The sequence below is a fragment of the Balaenoptera musculus genome, chromosome 10, assembly GCF_009873245.2.
Source record: "Balaenoptera musculus isolate JJ_BM4_2016_0621 chromosome 10, mBalMus1.pri.v3, whole genome shotgun sequence".
Classification (NCBI taxonomy): Eukaryota; Metazoa; Chordata; class Mammalia; order Artiodactyla; family Balaenopteridae; genus Balaenoptera; species Balaenoptera musculus.
The window spans coordinates 29,392,039-29,411,110 of record NC_045794.1 but is presented as its reverse complement, the minus strand read 5'-3'; the positions used below and the strand labels follow the sequence as shown (position 1 = coordinate 29,411,110).

Genomic DNA, 19,072 nt, shown 5'->3' with positions numbered 1-19,072 from the left:
TCCATCAAAGCCAGGGCCTCTGAGATATTCCACCTGGCCTATTGCACTCAAAACTCTAGTGATACCTTTAGAGAGCAGTGATAACCCCTACCCAGAGGAGGTCTTAGAAAGGTCTGACAGCCCCGAGTCAATCACAGAAAGTCACCCCTTTAGAACTAATGTTTCTTTTTCAGTTTTCACTTCTTTATGAATCTTACCCCATTTCCTTTCCTGAATGGAAACTGAGCGCTAACTCTCCCAAGTAGAATTGCTTAACATCTCCTTCCCCTTATATTTCAGGGTCAGTCTTCCTTAACCTCTTCCTGTCTCACATCTAGTGAGTCAACAAATCCTGCTCATTCTAACAAAGAATTGTTTCTCTTCTGTCTTCTTTCCTTACCGCTACTGCCTTAGTTCACATTTTCATCACTTTTCTCCTGGAGTATTGCATAGCTTTTCATAGTTCCTGTAGTTTATATTATCTCACATTTTAATGTATTTTCACATTATTCTTTGTTATATTTCTCAAATGTATATAGTAAGCAACACAAATTACTTAATAAGTGCCTGAGCTATGAGTGGATGAAGCGTGTCAAAAGGAGGAAATGTGTTTTTGAATTGTTACAAGAATTGTTAGAGATAACTGCTTTGAATTTCTGCTAGATATTAACAACAACAAAAGCCCTTCTTTATTTGAAAGCATCCAAGTACAGATTTTAGGTAAAAGAGCATATAACTCATTCAACCCAAAAGGAATTCAAGAGGCATTTGAAAGACCAGAGAAACCAATAAACAAACTAGGTTTATTCCCTGAAGATGCAGTTCTTTAAAAGTGTGGTTGTCTACCTGCCAATTTTGCAAAGCGAAATAAAAACTGAAACCTTTTAGGAAATACTGCTAAGTGTCTGTGTTTGCATGTGGAGTACAGGCACCTATCTTTTACAAAAGGGATTTGGTAGCAAGAGAGACTCCTTGAGTTAACAATAATAAATTTCTTCTCTTTCTCATTTCTGATAATTTTGAAAGATCCCACTTTCAGTATGATTTTATTGGTTTCTAGTACTTAGGGGTCTTAAGTACCAGTCTTAAATTTTTGGTACTAATAAGGAAAATGGAGATATAATATAGAACTGTACCTTAGATTTCTAACATTGCAAATGAATACAAGGTGAATAGATGAAGAATCAGTATAACTTTAATTGATTTTATTGGTGGTGGACAAGATTTTAGTGAAGAAACATTATGTTCACAGCTGACTTATGGAATCCAGGGATGTATTCCTTTAGATGATTTATCCATTTTATGATTCTCTAAGGAAATTGCTTTACATATTTCCATTTGCATAATTTAATTGCATCATTAATGAAAAGATTATTAACAGGCCCATAATTGGTGTATCTAGGATTCTGTTTGGCGTTCTGGAGCAGATAACATCGAAACTGTACTTTGTGTACTAAGTTTTCATAACTACCAGGCAATCCAAAATGCATTTATCCATTTGGTTGGTCTTGGAAGGTACCCACTACAGTTTTTGTTTTAGATAGTTAATTGCTCACTGGATTATTTCAGCCACAAAATACCAAACTTCAGTGAAGATGTGTGTGTTCTTCGATATATTTTCTAAATATTATATATATAAACTTCCACATATAGATCAGTTGTATTTGAAAATTTTATTTGAAAGTTAATTAATTGTTCAGATCATGAAATGCATTTTTCATAGGAATATATTTATAAGTGGGGAAAGAGTTTTTCATTAGAATATGTCAGTTTAACCCATATATAACTGAACTGAATTCTAATGTATATTCACACAACCAGGTAAGCAATAAATATATTCCAGGCACTCTTCTAATGCAGAGAAATATAGCAATGAATAAGATCCTTGTCCTAAAACAGCTTACAGTTTAGAGTTGGGGAAGTGGATTATATAGATTTATTCAATAAAAACAAATGGAAATAAATGGCTAAGATAGCTTACTTCTTTATAACATTTATATTAATAAGATTTTGATACTGAGAGAGAGTGACTCATGAAGCTAGTTAGCTAGAAGCTTATATTTCCCTCAGCCAGGCAGCATGATTCTGTACCAGTTCTTATCCTGGGTATACTTATTAAAGAGAAGGAGGGAACTATTGAAAATCTAGGGGAAGAGCATTTCAGGCAAAAGGAACAGTAGTGCAAAGACCTTGAGTCAGGAAGTAATTTAGTATGTTAGTGTGACTGAAAGATAGCTACCCTATATAGACTGAATGGTGAGGAAAGAAGAATGGAATAATTTGGAAAGGTAGATAGAATTCAGATGATGTGGAGATTTGTAGGCCGAAGTTTAAAGAATTTAGTTTTTTTTTTTATGGATTTCACTGGAAGATGATGTGATCTGATTTATACGTTTAAATAACAACTGGCAGCTGAAGTGGATAATGGGGTTGGGAAGCCCCAGTGTACAGGAGCCAGTTTCAGGGTTTTACCCAGGGAACTCCTGCTATTGTGAACCAACAGAGACCAGTTATAAAACTGCTGTTAATTTAGCTAGGTAAACAATATTTGGTAAGTATAAACCTTGAAGTGGTAAGAAGTGGCAGATTTGGAATATATTTTGATGATATGGTTGCTGATGACGTGGATATCAGGTATGAAAATAAGAGATGAAGATAGAATGATTCCTAGGTTATTGGAAACTGGATAAATGAAGGTACAGTTTATTGCCATGGGGTACATTGGGGAGGAAGAGACTGAGGTGGTGGGGATGAGAATAGAGAAATCAGTGGTCAGGGCAGGTTTATGTTGTTTGAGACCCCAGTAAACATCCAACTGGAGATATTGACTAGGCCATTTCTGGAGACTTGAGAACTGTCAGCTCAATAAAATTATATAAAAAAGTATAAATGGAGAAGAGAATAGGATAGAACTTTGGAGGAACTTTAGCATTTACAAATTTGGTGGGAAATGATTAGCCAGAATTATCATTTAAAAAGGCTAGTCAGGACATATCACTTTCTAGCTCAAATTAATTTTTCAGTGGCTTCCCTCCACACTTAAGACAGAATTCACAATCCATCATGGACCCTTGGCTACGTCCTCTCCTTCCATTCTCTTCCTTGCTCATTCTACTCTAACTCCACTGGCCCTCTTGCTTTTCCTTAAACACCCCAAGTACCTTCTTGTCTCAGGGACATTGTTCTTGCTTTTTCTCCTACCTACCTATTGTCTCAAATGTTCACAGGGTTCTTTCTGTTTTATTATTGAAATTTCCACTTAGTTGGAAATTAGTTAGTCTACTTAGAGGCCTTGCCTGACTGTCCTGTGTAAAAGAGCTCTCCATGCTATCCTCTGATGCCTTTTCAATAATAACCTTCTTTTTTTTATGTAGCAAGCTTTCTTGTCTTTATCAGCTAATGAGAGCTAGCCTTATAAGCATATTCAAATTAAAGAATTTATGACTGATGCTCAATAAATGGATTATGTTTCTATTTGCATTTTCAACATGGTTTTGTAGAATCTTAGACTTTGAGACAGAATTAGGGGCAGTGCTTGAGGTAGGTTTGATGACAGTATCTTTGGCACTCATTACGTTATATTAGGTGAGATTGTTTGCATGTAAGACTGGCACTTACTCAGGGCTTAGTATTTAATGACATTGTGTGATAGTATTATATTTATTATTTAATAATGCTATAATATATATCATATTATTTAATAGTACTATATAGTAAGCTTTCTAGTTATTTAGCCTGTTGACTGTATCATCATGTTTAACAGCAGTGAGAATATTTACTTAACATTTTTTGTTAGCATATTACATTTCTCACATCTTTACTTATGAGAACTAACGTCTAGACAAAAAGTGATGTGCCTCTAGAAGGTAAATATTTTCCATAGATTTGTTATAGTATTTGTGAATAGAGTAGCTTTATTCTTAATCTATAAATAGTATGGTTCACAATTTAAATATGTATGTTGTTGATAATTTTAGAAAATTGGTTAATTTTGATCAATAACTACTCATTCATTGAAAGATTAATTTTCATTCAGTGTCTTATTTAACTGCCTTCATTTGGACTCTTATCAAGCAAGAAATATTTTGAAAATCAACAACTGTGCTGAGGGAAAATAAATTCAACTTTAGAGTATAATTTTGAAATTATATTTGCAATTTAGCTACTTATGTCTAAGTTTAGAACTATTAATAATAATGTGTGAGAAATTCTCTCATTTGTGGAAAACATTATATGAAGAAACACACTGCACATGGACACACACACACATATATATGTATGCATATTCTTGAAAATTATATGGAACTTTGTATGATACTTTGATGATACTGGTAATATGTGTGTAGTAAGAATTAGTCCTGAAATAGGTGGAGGAATTATTTTTCTTTGTATATACTTTTTACTGTTTATATTATTTCTGTGCATTTTAAAAATAAATTTCAGGAGTGGGTGGGGAAAAAAAGAACTTTGTGTTGATTTCTTGGAGGTAGGATTAGCATTTTTGCTTTGTAGATGGATCCATTCATTAAAAAGACAAATGCTTGATTGAAAAAAAGGTGTATTATTATAATGTTAAAATGGGACCAATTATTTTTATTAAAATATTAAATCGAATTGCTTCATGTTGAGTTTGCTTTATACCCCAAACAGCACAACCATTAAGAAAGTAGGGGCTTCCCTGGTGGCACAGTGGTTGGGAATCCGCCTGCCAATGCAGGGTACACGGGTTCGAGCCCTGGTCTGGGAAAATTCCACGTGCCGCAGAGCAACTAAGCCCGTGTGGTATAACTACTGAGCCTGAGCTCTAGAGCCCACAAACCACAACTACTGAGCCCAAGTGCCACAACTACTGAAGCCCACGTGCCTAGAGCCCGTGCTCTGCAACAGGAGAGGCCACAGCAATGAGAGGCCTGCACATTGCGACAAAGAGTGGCCCCCCCGCCACAACTAGAGAAAGCCCACTCACAGCAACAAAGACCCAACACAACCAAAAATAAATAAATAAATAAATTTATTTAAAAAAAAAAAGAAAGTAGGAAAGATTACTGAACAAAGAAGCACCATTCTTGATTATTATAAATGATTGTCATATTAGTATACAGTACATAATATAACTAAGTCACTCCTCAATCTCTATAGTTGCTGTGATTAGTATGAATTAATTAAATATAGAGGAAGTCAGCAATATTAGCAGGGAGTACCAACAGTAAAATATTAGTAAATAATGCCGACAATAAAATTTCACAAGTTATACAAACTTTCCTCACCAATTTTTTTCCACAATGGTTAAAATTTTATAAAAGCGAGAAATTTTGTATCATTTATTTTCTCTTGCTTTTACTGGCTTAGTGTGCATGTGCTTAAAAAAGCTAAATGATCACAAAATGGGTAAAAGCAATAAGTGGAGGCAAATCATGACTCTATCTTATCAAGAATGAATGATTAACTCCTGAACAGTTGACTGTACTCAATTACTGTGCTGTGTTAAAACTTAGCTATCAATAACCCATTTGTCTTTTAATTTGAATTATCTATTAATTAGAAATATTTTCTATGCTCATTGGTCATTTTATAAAACAGGAAAGCCGTTTAAAGATTATCTTTGTAGTTCTTTTAGGAAAAAGATGCCACACTATCGAATGCTTATAAAATTGTTTATGATGATGCTGATGATAATCTATATTCATTGATTAGCTTTGTAATAGTATAGGAATGAGAAATTTTATTTACCAGTTAATATGAAACCACACCTCCTGGTTCATTATACTATTGTTTTAAAAATGTCATTCTTTACATAGATATATTTGTATGTATACTTGTTAACATTTAAGATAAGACACTTTTGGGTTTTATAATGACACTCAAAATGAGCATATTTATTGACCATGAGTGTAAAGTGGTTTTGGAAAAGAAAATGTATTATTTTATTCAGATAATTATAGTATCTCCAGTACTGGAATCTAGTGTCAAGTGGAAAGTTTTGTGTATGTAGTAATATTCTTTAACCCAGGAAAGTAGGGAGGAGAGAGGAGGCATATATTTATTAGACACTTACTATGTTCCAAGCATTTATTTTAAGTGTTTTGCATACGTTATCTTACTTAGACCTCCCAACAATTTAATTGGCAAGTATTATTTACAAAGTGTATTTTATAGATTAGGATACTGAGGTGTAGAGGCATTAGTAAATGTTTCAGCCAAAATACAAACACAGGCAGTCTAACCTCTTATAATTCTCACTCCTGAGGAGTATGTCATTCTGCTTTCCTAAATAAATAAATAAATGTATGTATGTAAAAAATCTTTTATAAAGAATATATAGTAATCATTAATAGTAATACCTAGCAAGCAAGCATACAAACCAACACAAAACCAGTTAATTTAATGCAAAGTAAATTACCTTTTTATTTGTGTGGAATTATTAGAGCACATAGCATCAGTGTAATTTTCATGAGTATAGATAAATTTCTTGCTATAATATAATATAAAATATAGATGGATGGAAATCATTAGTAAAGATTGGTACAAATGAAATAATAAAGTAATAATGCCAGGAGAGTAATGCATCTTGAGGACAATGAAAACTTCCATTTGGAACCCTCCTGGATTCTTCCCTATGTGTCTTTCCATGGCTAACTTTAATGTATCCTTTCCCTGTAATGAATGTAAATGTGGGTATAATAAAAAAAAAATTCTGAAGAAATTAGGATATTATGCTCATGCATACAATTAAAGTAGACATTCCTCTGAATATTTACAAGAAAGAGAAGAGAAACATAAATGTAGAGTAATCAGCTGGAATCTGATAGTACAGCGATGTTCGCTTGGATTTTGAGTTGTGTTATGCTAGTAATAAAACTAGATTTAGATTGTTATGGAAATAATCCAAACACTTCCTCTGATTTGCTACGTTTTTTAAAAACTACCTATGCAATGTGAAACATATTATTATTATGATGCTTTGTATTACTATACTCTGTTTTTTTGTTTTTTGTTTTTTGTTTTTGGTTTTTTCTTGTCTCCTCTACTGCTCAGTGATAAACCGTCCAGTTTTATTACTAGCATATTGGATTTAGGGTAATATTTGGATACTTTTAAAGAGTGACAGGATGCATCTTATATTGTTATATTGTTATATGCTAACAATATGGTTTATAGTCATTTAAACAGATTTCAAAACTAAGTTCTATCTGTGTATTACTTAGATTATAAAATAATAGTGAATACATTTAACAAGTATCATGGTCAGTTTTTGGAAAGCCCAGTAGTTAATATGATTGAATAAATTGAAACATTTCTCAATTGCCAGCCACTGTAAAGTGGATTTGGTCTATGTGTGTATTAGAATTGTAGAAAAGTGCTTGGATTTATACTGGAAATTCTATTTTGACCTAACTATGGTGGCTAATCAACTGGAATACAACACTATAATAAGAAATAGTAAAGCAGTTTCTATTATAGCTAGTTTTTATTTCTATCTTTATCTAACTACAGAACACATATCTAAAAATATCCATTAAGGGGCACTAATTATATTACTAGTATTGTGTAAAATGCATAGGAAATGTGGACCATTAAGACGAGAAAAAATGGATTCACTAGAGTTTTCCAACACAAGGAGAAGTAGACAAATATTAAATATTATGTGCTAATTTTTGCATTGTGAGTAGTAAATGTGTTGCTTAATTGGGAATACACAAACATAGGCAGATGTAAAATAATTACATAAATACCATAAATATTTAGGGGCAAAGAGTGCAATAACTATAATGTGTGCAGATGCATACTATATCTTTTTGGAGCACATTTTATTGACTTTATAATTTTTATTTCCTCTTTTGTTCAGCAATGATGATATGTGTGTGTTCTCTATTTGCTAATATGTGTCTACTCTAATATGGACTGCTCAATATATCTGTTCTGTTTTCTTGAGTCATTACAGCAATGAAGAGTTTTTACTGAGACTTGTTACTCCATTGGCCAAATCCATTTAATATGTAGTATGAGCATCTGTCCATCAATATCAGTATCCTTAGGAAAGAGTTCCAGAATCCCCATGTATTTTTTGCTGCTGACTTACAAGACCAATGACATATTCCAAATCTTTAGTATTAAGCTCCATGTGCCATGAGACTTAGAAAAATTTACGTTTGTTTTAAAAAACCCATAAACATGTTTGTAAAGTCTTTTATGAAATTGGGAAAGACATGTTATTTTTAAGGATATTTAATTTAAATATGTCAAGGCTTTACCTTAAGTACTTTTTGCTTACTCGAAAGCAAACTTTTAAATGATTTGCAATTTTATGAAGTTATTGCCATTCTGTCAGCCATCAAGTTCCAAATCCAGATTTATTTTCTGTTTCTCTCTCCCTCTCTCCATTGCCGTACCCCCCACCATGTGTAGGTACAGCTTACACCAAATCCTGCCATTTTTCTGTGCACTGTTCCCAAGCATTTGCTACAACTTTAGCTTGGGCCTTAACACTTTGCTTCTTATTAACTACTGTGGCCTTCTGATTGATCTGGCTTCCAGATTTTTCTTCACTCCTCTGTCCATTCTGCAAATTGGTATCTGAGTAATCTTCTAAATGCACCGTTCTAATGGTGTCCCTGAATTGCTGAAACGTTGCCAGTTTCTTCTCATTAATCTAAGGCAACTTTGTTTTTGTTGTTGCTTGGCCAAGAGGGCCCTCCACAGTCTTGATTCTTTATCTCTGTTTCTGCCCTTTATTTGAGGTCTGCTCTTTTCTCATTACATTCTTGCCTGATACTCTGATTTGTTCTCTAGGACCCAAATGTTCCAACTGTCTTCTATCCATGATCTGATTCCTACCTGGTTCTCAAGGCTTACTTACTTTGGGAAAATATTCCCTTGACCATCCTAGTCTACAGTGTTTTTTTTCCTCTCATGAGACTTATAGCAACTTACCCTGAATAACACAGTTTTTACTTTTATGACTTGTTATGCATTTAAAATTTTTATTTAGTGAAACTTAAAAGAACATTTTGTTTGCTGTCATTCCTCTGCCCATCCTTCTTAGGGCTTTTCCTGGGCCAGTTCACAGTACAATTTAGGGAGATCTCCCACTTTCTCCTTTAGGACAGCTTGGATTCTTACACAGGTTATGCTAGAGAGAGTGCCTCACCCTGAACCACCTCTATATTTTCTTGACCCACATATCCAGATGGTGTTGGAGCCCTTATTTTATTGACATGGGAAGTTGCATTGTATTTATGATATGTAAATCCTTAGGCAGTATTTCAATCTTGAATCAGAATATCTGGGTTAGTTCTGACTCTGCTATTTACTGACTGCTTAAAACATGAAAGAAATAACCTCCTAGATGATTAGTTTCTTTATACATGAAATTTAGTATTAGTAAAAGACCTCTCATTTTGCAAGGTTATTCTGAGTCTTGAAAATAAGAATCATCTAGTGGTACATTAATAACTTTATAATGTATTATACTTAACCCATTTTTAGGCACTTAATATATGCTAATATTATTTCATGCAATAACTCATTGAAACCTCAAAATAGCTCTGTAAGGGGACGACTACATGTTAGAGGAAACTGGAGAGTTTAATAACTGCCACAGTCACAAATGGTCAGTGGTGGTACTGGAACAGACATCTGGCAGTGTGGCTCTGGATCCTAGTTGTAGCCATGATGTCACACTGCTTCTCTGTAAGTATCACCGTTAGTGCTGGCCACCACTGCTCTGTTCTTTCATGATTTGCCTTCTCAGCCAAAAGTTTAGAAGTTTCAGAGACATCTCAAGTCAACCCAATTGTGGATTCAAATCATGGAACTTTTTTCCATTTTCATTTTAATTTAAAAAAGAGAAAGAAAATAAACACAATGTCTAAACACTCTTAATAACAAACCAGCTTAGTGATTAAAGGACGAAAGGCTGTGCAAACTTAGGGGACAATCACATGCTAAAATTAGTGCATTTTCAGCTTATTTTGTTTATTCTTGGAAGTTAGAGAATTCAATATTTTAACAATGAAAACAGTGCAGATATGATGTACAAAATACATAGTGTAAAGACAGTTTGGGAACTTAAGAGCTTTAATCCTTTTATCTATTTTAGGACTTTCTGGGACAAGTGTTTTGTACATTGGGGGAGATTGTTGGTTCACAGGGAAGTCACCTGGAAAAGTCCATAATGTAAGTATTTTTAAATTTAGACAATGAAATGTTAACTCTTTATTTTCTGTTTTGGCAGGTTTGAATTGATGAATATGTGGTTGTAGACCAAAAGTGTGTTTTAAAATCTTGAGTTTTTTTCTTCCAAGAAATCATTTTGACATTTTTGTAAAGGATAATATATATTTCAGCTGTCATATGCCATGCTACAAAATCTTCACAAAATGAAATGAGCAGATTTAAGCCAGAAAATTTGTTGTTTTCCTTTTGGTTGTACTATTAATTCTTAGATGTAGTACTTTTTGAAGAAGAGATTTTACTTCTTTGGACCAGGGACTATATGTAGTACCACCTTTTATGTTTAATAATGCATTTTTAGTGATTGAGATTTAATAATATTTTTTACTAAAAAATTGGTCTGAAAAGAAGGCAATAAGTATGAAAATGTTAATAGAAGGTGGTCACTAAGAATTATATTTTCCATATTCACCTTCAGTTATGGCTATCATGCTTAATTTTCAGATCAATTGCATGAGATGATCCTATTTTCTCTAGTTCCAAACAAGGCAGAAAACAAACTCTAGACATTTTCTCTAATCCTTTCCTCTCCTTGTCCTCCTTCTTCCCCCATCCCTAATTTTGATTTTTTGGATTCACTTAACTGTTTTTAAATCAAAAGGTCTAGGAAGGTCTAAGGCTATTGCAGAGCAAACCACAATGTCTAAAGATTTGGGGAGTTCTGAAGTCTCTATCTTCACCAATTTTTTAAGAATCTCAAACTCACAAAATAATTATGTCAAAACTTTACAAATCTATTCACCTTTGACATCAAACACTTGAAATGGTTAAAGCATCATTTTCACCTTCCCTGTATAAAATGGAACTTTATACTTAGTATCTTCTTCTTAGGCTAATAAGAAGTCTATGAATTCTAACTTCTTTTATTTAACTTTGATTATCTTAGAAAATCATTGCTGAATGTCAGTCTGAAAACTTTTACATACCAATGATCTTTTTAACATTCTTTTGACATGTAATTTGTTTTTACATCATTGTAGGATTTGGAAGATTATGGTTCAACTATATTTATGCTCACTTTAATAAGTCAATGATAAGTAATCTATAAAGCAAATATAGATATTCTTATTAAGTATACATAATTCTTATTGCATTGTCTAGTCTAGTGACGCAGGCCCATAAGCATTCTTAGATTACTAAAACACCCTTTCTTTTGCTGAAAAAATAATCAATATTATCTATACAATGCTACCATAAATATGCTTTTAATATTCTTCGAGAGAAAAAAGCAGTTAAAATGTAGAATTTTTATTTTAGAGCAATAGAATAGAGATTTTTATAGAACTTGCACTCAGTTTTAAATTGATAATTTTATTAAACAATTTTACCTGATGTTATTTTCTCCATAAAAGGAAATCATAACTCATTTCAGAAAGCTCTTAAATTCCATAGAATTTTTCTCAGTGGAAAATCAGCATTATATTAGTCTTGAAACACGTTAAAAAGTTGATATTATATTGGCTCGGTTATGTGGTAAATAGAATGTAGTGTAAGATGTAGTCCTTGTTCAGTTAATTCAACAAGTCCTGCTGGACAAGACCAACAGAAGCAAATTCAAGCTACAGGGTGAAGATTCCTACAGTAATGATTGGCAGAATACGCCAATGTAGGGGGTATCTGCCAGCAGTTGAGTAATAATCATTTTACATAATCAGAAAGGGTGAAATGCTCTATAGATTTTTCTAAGCTTCTGCTGAGGTTAGGGTAGCACAAATGAGGCAAAACCTTGGAAACCTTTTCAGACAACATGGAACTATTATAACTACATGCTTTACTTCATCTATAGGGTATTTTGTAATTTAGGCAAGTTTATTATAAGAGTTGATATTATATCTATCTTATTGAAAAAGATATAATTTATTCAATTTTTTAAGGTATATGTAACTAATCTTATATTCAAAGTCTCTCTCTGACTTTATTGGGCAACCTTACCAGGTAAATAAACATTAAGAAAAGGGCTTAAAGGTGGGCTTATTATTTGAGCAGTGGGAAATTTTTGATTTTCAAAGTAAGTTTAGCTAGGCAAGTGTTAGTACTAAATGGGTAATGAAGTGTACAGTTTGAGTGTAGCAAAGAGATTGGCTACAAAAGAAAGAAGCAAAGAAACTAAGAATTGCAGAATGGTGGCCTATTACATGAGGGAATTAAATTAGATACTTGAGATAAAGAGAACAGAGGAAAGAGTTGAGAGGGTTCTTAGGAGATTAATCAAAAATAGGACAGTAAAATTGAATAGATTTAGCTTGCTAGTGGAAGGATATTTTGGATTTATTAATCAAAGAATCAGGTGATAATAATAATATTCTCTCACCTGAGCAGTTACTACAACCCAGGTGGACACTGGATTCGATCAAACAAATACACAAATATTTTGTACTCACCCACCCTCTTGTTTGAGAAAATATTGGCTTTTGTTAAAACTCTAGCTATGAGGGGGGGGCCTTCAAGATGGCAGAAGAGTAAGACGTGGAGATCATCTTCCTCCCCACAAATACATCAGAAATACATCTACATGTGGAACAACTCCTACAGAACACCTACTGAACGCTGGCAGAAGACCTCAGACCTCCCAAAAGGCAAGAAACTCCCCACGTACCTGGGTAGGGCAAAAGAAAAAAGAAAAAACAGAGACAAAAGAATAGGGAAGGGACCTGCACCAGGGGGAGGAGATGTGAAGGAAGAAAGGTTTCCACACACTAGGAAGCCCCTTCTTCATTGGAGACTGCGGGTGGCGGAGGGGGGAAGCTTCAGAGCCACGGAGGAGAGCGCAGCAATAGGGGTGCGGAGGGCAAAGTGGAGAGATTCCCGCACAGAGGAGCGGTGCCGACAAGCACTCACCAGCCCGAGAGGCTTGTCTGCTCACGCGCCGGGATGGGTGGGGGCTGGGAGCTGAGGCTTGGGCTTCGGAGGTCAGACCCCAGGGAGATGACTGAGGTTGGCTGTGTGAACACAGCTTGAAGGGGTTAGTGCACCACAGCTAGCAGGGAGGGAGTCCGGGAAAAAGTCTGGAACTGGTGAAGAGGCAAGAGACTTTTTCTTGCCTCTTTGCTTCCTGGTGCGTGAGGAGAGGGGATTAAGAGCGCTGCTTAAAGGAGCTCCAGAAATGGGCACGAGCCGTGGCTATCAGCGCAGACACCAGACACGGGCATGAAACTGTAACGCTGCTGCTGCAGCAACCAAGAAGCCTGTGTGCAAGCACAGGTCACTATCCACACCTCCCTTCCCGGGAGCCTGTGCAGCCCGCCACTGCCAGGGTCCTGTGATCCAGGGAAAACTTCCCCGGGAGAACACAAGGTGCACCTCAGGCTGTTGCAAGGTCATGCAGGGCTCTGCCACTGCAGGCTCGCCCCGCACTCTGTCCCCCTCCGTCCTCATGGCCTGAGGGAGCCAGAGTCCCCGAATAAGCTGTTCCTTTAAACCCATCCTGTCTGAGCGAAGAGCAGACCCCCTCAGGAGACCTACACACAGAGGCGGGTCCAAATCCAAAGCTGAACCCCAGGAGCTGTGCAGACAAAGAAGAGAAAGGGAAATTTCTCCCAGCAGCCTCAAGAGCAGTGGATTAAATCTCCACAGTCAACTTGATTTGCCCTTCATCTGAGGAATACCTGAATAGACAACAAATCATCCCAAATTGAGGAGGTGGACTTTCAGAGCAATGATATAAAATTTTCCCCCCTTTTTCTCTTTTTGTGAGTGTGTATCTGTATGCTTCTGTGCGTGATTCTGTCTGTATAGCTTTGCTTTTACCATTGGTCCTAGGGTTCTGTCTGTCCTTTTTTTTTTTTTTTTAATGTATAGTTTTTAGCACTTGTTACCATTGGTGGATATGTTTTTTGCTTTGGTTGCTCTCTTCTTTCTTTCTTTCTTTTTTTTATTACTTAAAAAAATTTTTTTAATAATTATTTTTATTTTAATAACTTTTTATTTTATTTTATTATCTTCTTCCTTCTTTCTTTCTTTCTCTTATTTCTCCCTTTTATTCTGGGCCGTGTGGAGGACATGCTCTTGGTGCTCCAGTCAGGCATCAGGGCTGTGCCTCTGAGGTGGAAGAGCCAAGTTCAGGACACTGGTCCACAAGAGACCTCCAAACTCCATGTAATATCAAATGGCAAAAATCTCCCAGAGATCTCCATCTCAATGCCAAGACCCAGCTCCACTCAACGATCAGCAAGCTACAGTGCTGGACACCCTATGCCAAACAACTAGCAAGACAGGAACACAACCCCATCCATTAGCAGAGAGGCTGCCTAAAATCATAATAAGGCCACAGACACCCAAAAACACACCACCAGATGTGGACCTGCCCACCAGAAAGACAAGATCCAGCCTCACCCACCAGAACACAGGCACTAGTCCCCTCCACCAGGAAGCCTACACAACCCACTGATCAATCTAAGCCACTGGGGACTGGCACCAAAAACAACGGGAACTACAAACCTGCAGCCTGCAAAAAGGAGACCCCAAACACAGTAAGTTAAGCAAAATGAGAAGACAGAAAAACACACAGCAGATGAAGGAGCAAGGCAAAAACCCACCAGATCTAACAAATGAAGAGGAAATAGGCAGTCTACCTGAAAAGGAGTTCAGAATAATGATAGTAAAGATGATCCAAAATCTTGGAAATAGAATGGCGAAAATACAAGAAACGTTTAACAAGGACCTAGAAGAAATAGAGAGCAAGCAAAGAGTGATGAACAACACAATAAATGAAATTAAAAATTCTCTAGAACGGATCAATAGCAGAATAACAGAGGCAGAAGAACAGATAAGTGACCTGGAAGATAAAATAGTGGAAATAACTACTGCAGAGCAGAATAAAGGAAAAAGAATGAAAAGAATTGAGGATGATCTCAGAGACCTCTGGGACAACTGTAAACACACCAACATTCGAATTATAGAGGTCCCAGAAGAAGAAGAAGAGAAAAAGAAAGGGACTGAGAAAATATTTGAAGAGATTATAGTTGAAAACTTCCCTAATATGTGAAAGGAAATAAGAGATTATAGTTGAAAACTTCCCTAATATGGGAAAGGAAATAGTTAATCAAGTCCAGGAAGCACAAAGAGTCCCATACACGATAAATCCAAGCAGAAACACGGTAAGACACATATTAATCAAACTATCAAAAATTAAATACAAAGAAAAAATATTAAAAGCAGCAAGGGAAAAACAACAAATAACACACAAGGGTATCCCCATAAGGTTAACAGCTGATCTTTCAGCAGAAACTCTGCAAGCCAGAAGGGAGTGGCAGGACATATTTAAAGTGATGAAGGAGAAAAACCTACAAACAAGATTACTCTACCCAGCAAGGATCTCTTTCACATTTGATGGAGAAATTAAAACCTTTACAGACAAGCAAAAGCTGAGAGAGTACAGCACCACCAAACCAGCTTTACAACAAATGCTAAAGGAACGTCTCTACACAGGAAACACAAGAGAAGGAAAAGACCTACAATAACAAACCCAAAACAATTATGAAAATGGTAATAGGAACATACATATTGATAATTACTTTAAATGTAAATGGATTAAATGCTCCAACCAAAAGACATAGACTGCCTGAATGGATACAAAAGCAAGACCTGTATATATGCTGTCTACAAGAGACCCACTTCAGACCTAGAGACACATACAGACTGAAAGTGAGGGGATGGAAAAAGATATTCCATGCAAATGGAAATCAAAAGAAAGCTGGAGTAGCAATTCTCATATCAGACAAAATAGACTTTAAAATAAAGACTATTACAAGAGACAAAGAAGGACACTGCATAATGATCAAGGGATCAATCCAAGAAGATACAACAATTGTGAATGTTTATGTACCTAACATAGGAGCACCTCAATACATAAGGCAAATACTAACAGCCATAAAAGGGGACATCAACAGTAACACAATCATAGTAGGGGCTTTAACACCCCACTTTCACCAACAGACAGATCATCCAAAATGAAAATAAATAAGGAAACACAAGTTTTAAATGATACATAAAAGAAGATGGACTTAATTGATATTTATAGGACATTGCATCCAAACACAACAGAATACACTTTCTTCTTAAGTGCTCATGGAACATTCTCCAGGATAGATCATATCTTGGGTCACAAATCAAGGCTTGGTAAATTTTTAAAAATTGAAATCATATCAAGTATCTTTTCTGACTACAATGCTATGAGACTAGATATCAATTACAGGAAAAAATCTGTAAAAAAATACAAACATATGGAGACTACATTATACACTACTTAATAACCAAGAGATCACTGAAGAAAGAGGAAATCAAAAATACCAAGAAACAAATGACAATGAAAACATGATGACTCAAAACCTATGGGATGAAGTAAAAGCATTTCTAAGAGGGAAGTTTATAGCAATACAATCTCATCTTAAGAAACAAGAAACATCTCAAATAAACAACCTAACCTTACAGCTAAAGCAATTAGAGAAAGAAGAACAAAAAACCCCAAAGCTAGCAGAAGGAAAGAAATCATAAAGATCAGATCAGAAATAAATGAAAAAAAAATGAAGGAAACAATAACAAAGATCAATAAAACTAAAATCTAGTTCTTTGAGAAGATAACAAAACTGATAAAACATTCGCCAGACTCATCAAGAAAAAAAGGGAGAAGACGCAAATCAATAGAATTAGAAATGAAAACGGAGAAGTGACAACTCACATGGCAGAAATACAAAGGATCATGAGAGATTGCTACAAGGAACTATGTGCCAATAAGATGGACAACCTGGAAGAAATGGACAAATTCTTAGAAATGCACAACCTTCCGAGACTGAACCAGGAAGAAATAGAAAATATGAACAGACCAATCACAAGCATTGACATTGAAACTGTGATTAAAAATCGTCCAACAAACAAAAGTCCAGGACCAGATGGCTTCACAGGCGAATTCTGTCAAACATTTAGAGAAGAGCTAACACCTATCCTTCTCAAACTCTTCCAAAATATAGCAGGGAGAGGAACACTCCCAAACTCATTCTATGAGGCTACCATCACCCTGTTACCAAAACCAGACAAAGATTTCACAAAGAAAGAAAACAACAGGCCAATATCACTGATGAACAAAGATGCAAAAATCCTCAACAAAATACTAGCAAACAGAATCCAACAGCACATTAAAAGGATCATACACCATGATCAAGTGGGGTTTATCCCAGGAATACAAGGATTCTTCAATATATGCTAATCAATCAATGTGATACACCAGATGAACAAATTGAAGGAGAAAAACCATATGATCATGTAAATAGATGCAGAAAAAGCTTTCAACAAAATTCAACACCCATTTATGATAAAAACCCTCCAGAAAGTAATTATAGAGGGAACTTTCCCCAACATAATAAAGGCCATATATGACTAACCCGCAGCCAACCTCATTATCAATGATGAAAAACTGAAACCATTTCCTCCAAGATCAGGAACAAAACGAGGTTGCCCACTGTCTCCACTATTATTCAACATAGTTTGGAAGTTTTAGCCATAGCAGTCAAAGAGAAAAAAAATCGAATTGGAAAAGAAGAAGTAAAACTGTCACTGTTGGCAGATGACATGATATTAAACAGAGAGCATTCTAAAGATGCTCCCAGAAAACTACTAGAGCCAATCAGTGGATTTGCTAAAGTATCAAGATACAAAATTAATGTACAGAAATCTCTTGCATTCCTATACACTAATGATGAAAAATCTGAAAGAGAAATTAAGGAAATAATCCCATTTACCATCACAACAAAAAAGAATAAAATACCTAGGAGTAAACCTACCTAAAGAGACCAAAGACCTGTATGCAGAAAACTATAAGACACTGATGAAAGAAATTAAAGATGATACAAAGAGATGGAGAGATATATAATGTTCTTGGACTGGAAGAATCAACATTGTGAAAATGACTATACTACCCAAAGCAATCTACAGATTCAGTGCAATCCCTATCATACTACCAATGGCAATTTTCACAGAACTAGAACAACAAATTTCACAGTTTGTATGGAAACACAAAAGACCCCAATAGCCAAAGCAATCTTGGGAAAGTAAAAAAGAGCTGCAGGAATCAGGCTCCCTGACTTAAGACTATACTACAAAGCTACAGTAATCAAGACAGTATGGTACTGGCACAAAAACAGAAACATAGATCAATGGAACAGGATAGAAATCCCAGAGATAAATCCATGCACATATGGTCACCTTATCTTTGATAAAGGAGGCAAGAATATACAGTGGAGAGAAGACAGCCTCTTCAGTAAGTTGTACTGGGAAAACTGGACAACTACATGTAAAAGAATGGAATTAGAACACTCCCTAATACCATACACAAAAGTAAACTCAAAATGGATTAAAGACCTAAATGTAAGGGCAGACACTATCAAACTCTTAGCAGAAAACATAGGCAGAACACCCTATGACATAAATCACAGCAAGATCCTTTTTGACCTACCTCCTAGGGAAATGGAAATAAAAACAAAAATAAACAAATGGGACCTAATGAAACTTAAAAGCTTTTGCACAGCAAAGGAAACCGTAAACCAGAGGAAAAGACAACCCTCCGAATGGGAGAAAATATTTGCAAATGAAGCAACTGACAAAGGATTAATCTCCAAAATTTACAAGCAGCTCATGCAGCTCAATATCAAAAAAACAAACAACCCAATCCAAAAATGGGCAGAAGACCTAAATAGACATTTCTCCAAAGAAGATATACAGATTGCCAGCAAACACATGAAAGAATGCTCAACATCATTAATCATTAGAGAAATGCAAATCGAAATTACAATGAGGTATCATCTCTCATTGGTCAGAATGGCCATCATCAAAAAATCTATAAGCAGTAATTGCTGGAGAGGGTGTGGAG

General features: G+C 35.3%; 1 protein-coding gene across 3 annotated transcripts in view; it reads left to right on the top strand.

The window, feature by feature from the left end:
• CPNE8 (copine 8) overlaps positions 1–19,072 on the top strand; it is a 318,962-nt gene that overhangs the window by 112,765 nt on the left and 187,125 nt on the right. For 2 of the 3 annotated variants that reach the window (XM_036867581.1, XM_036867580.1), the window contains exon 6: positions 10,079–10,155. The exons of the other annotated variant lie outside the window; for it this stretch is intronic. In XM_036867581.1, coding sequence (XP_036723476.1) covers positions 10,079–10,155 — 77 coding nt within the window. The remainder of the gene's footprint in view (positions 1–10,078; positions 10,156–19,072) is intronic. 3 annotated transcript variants of the gene reach the window in all.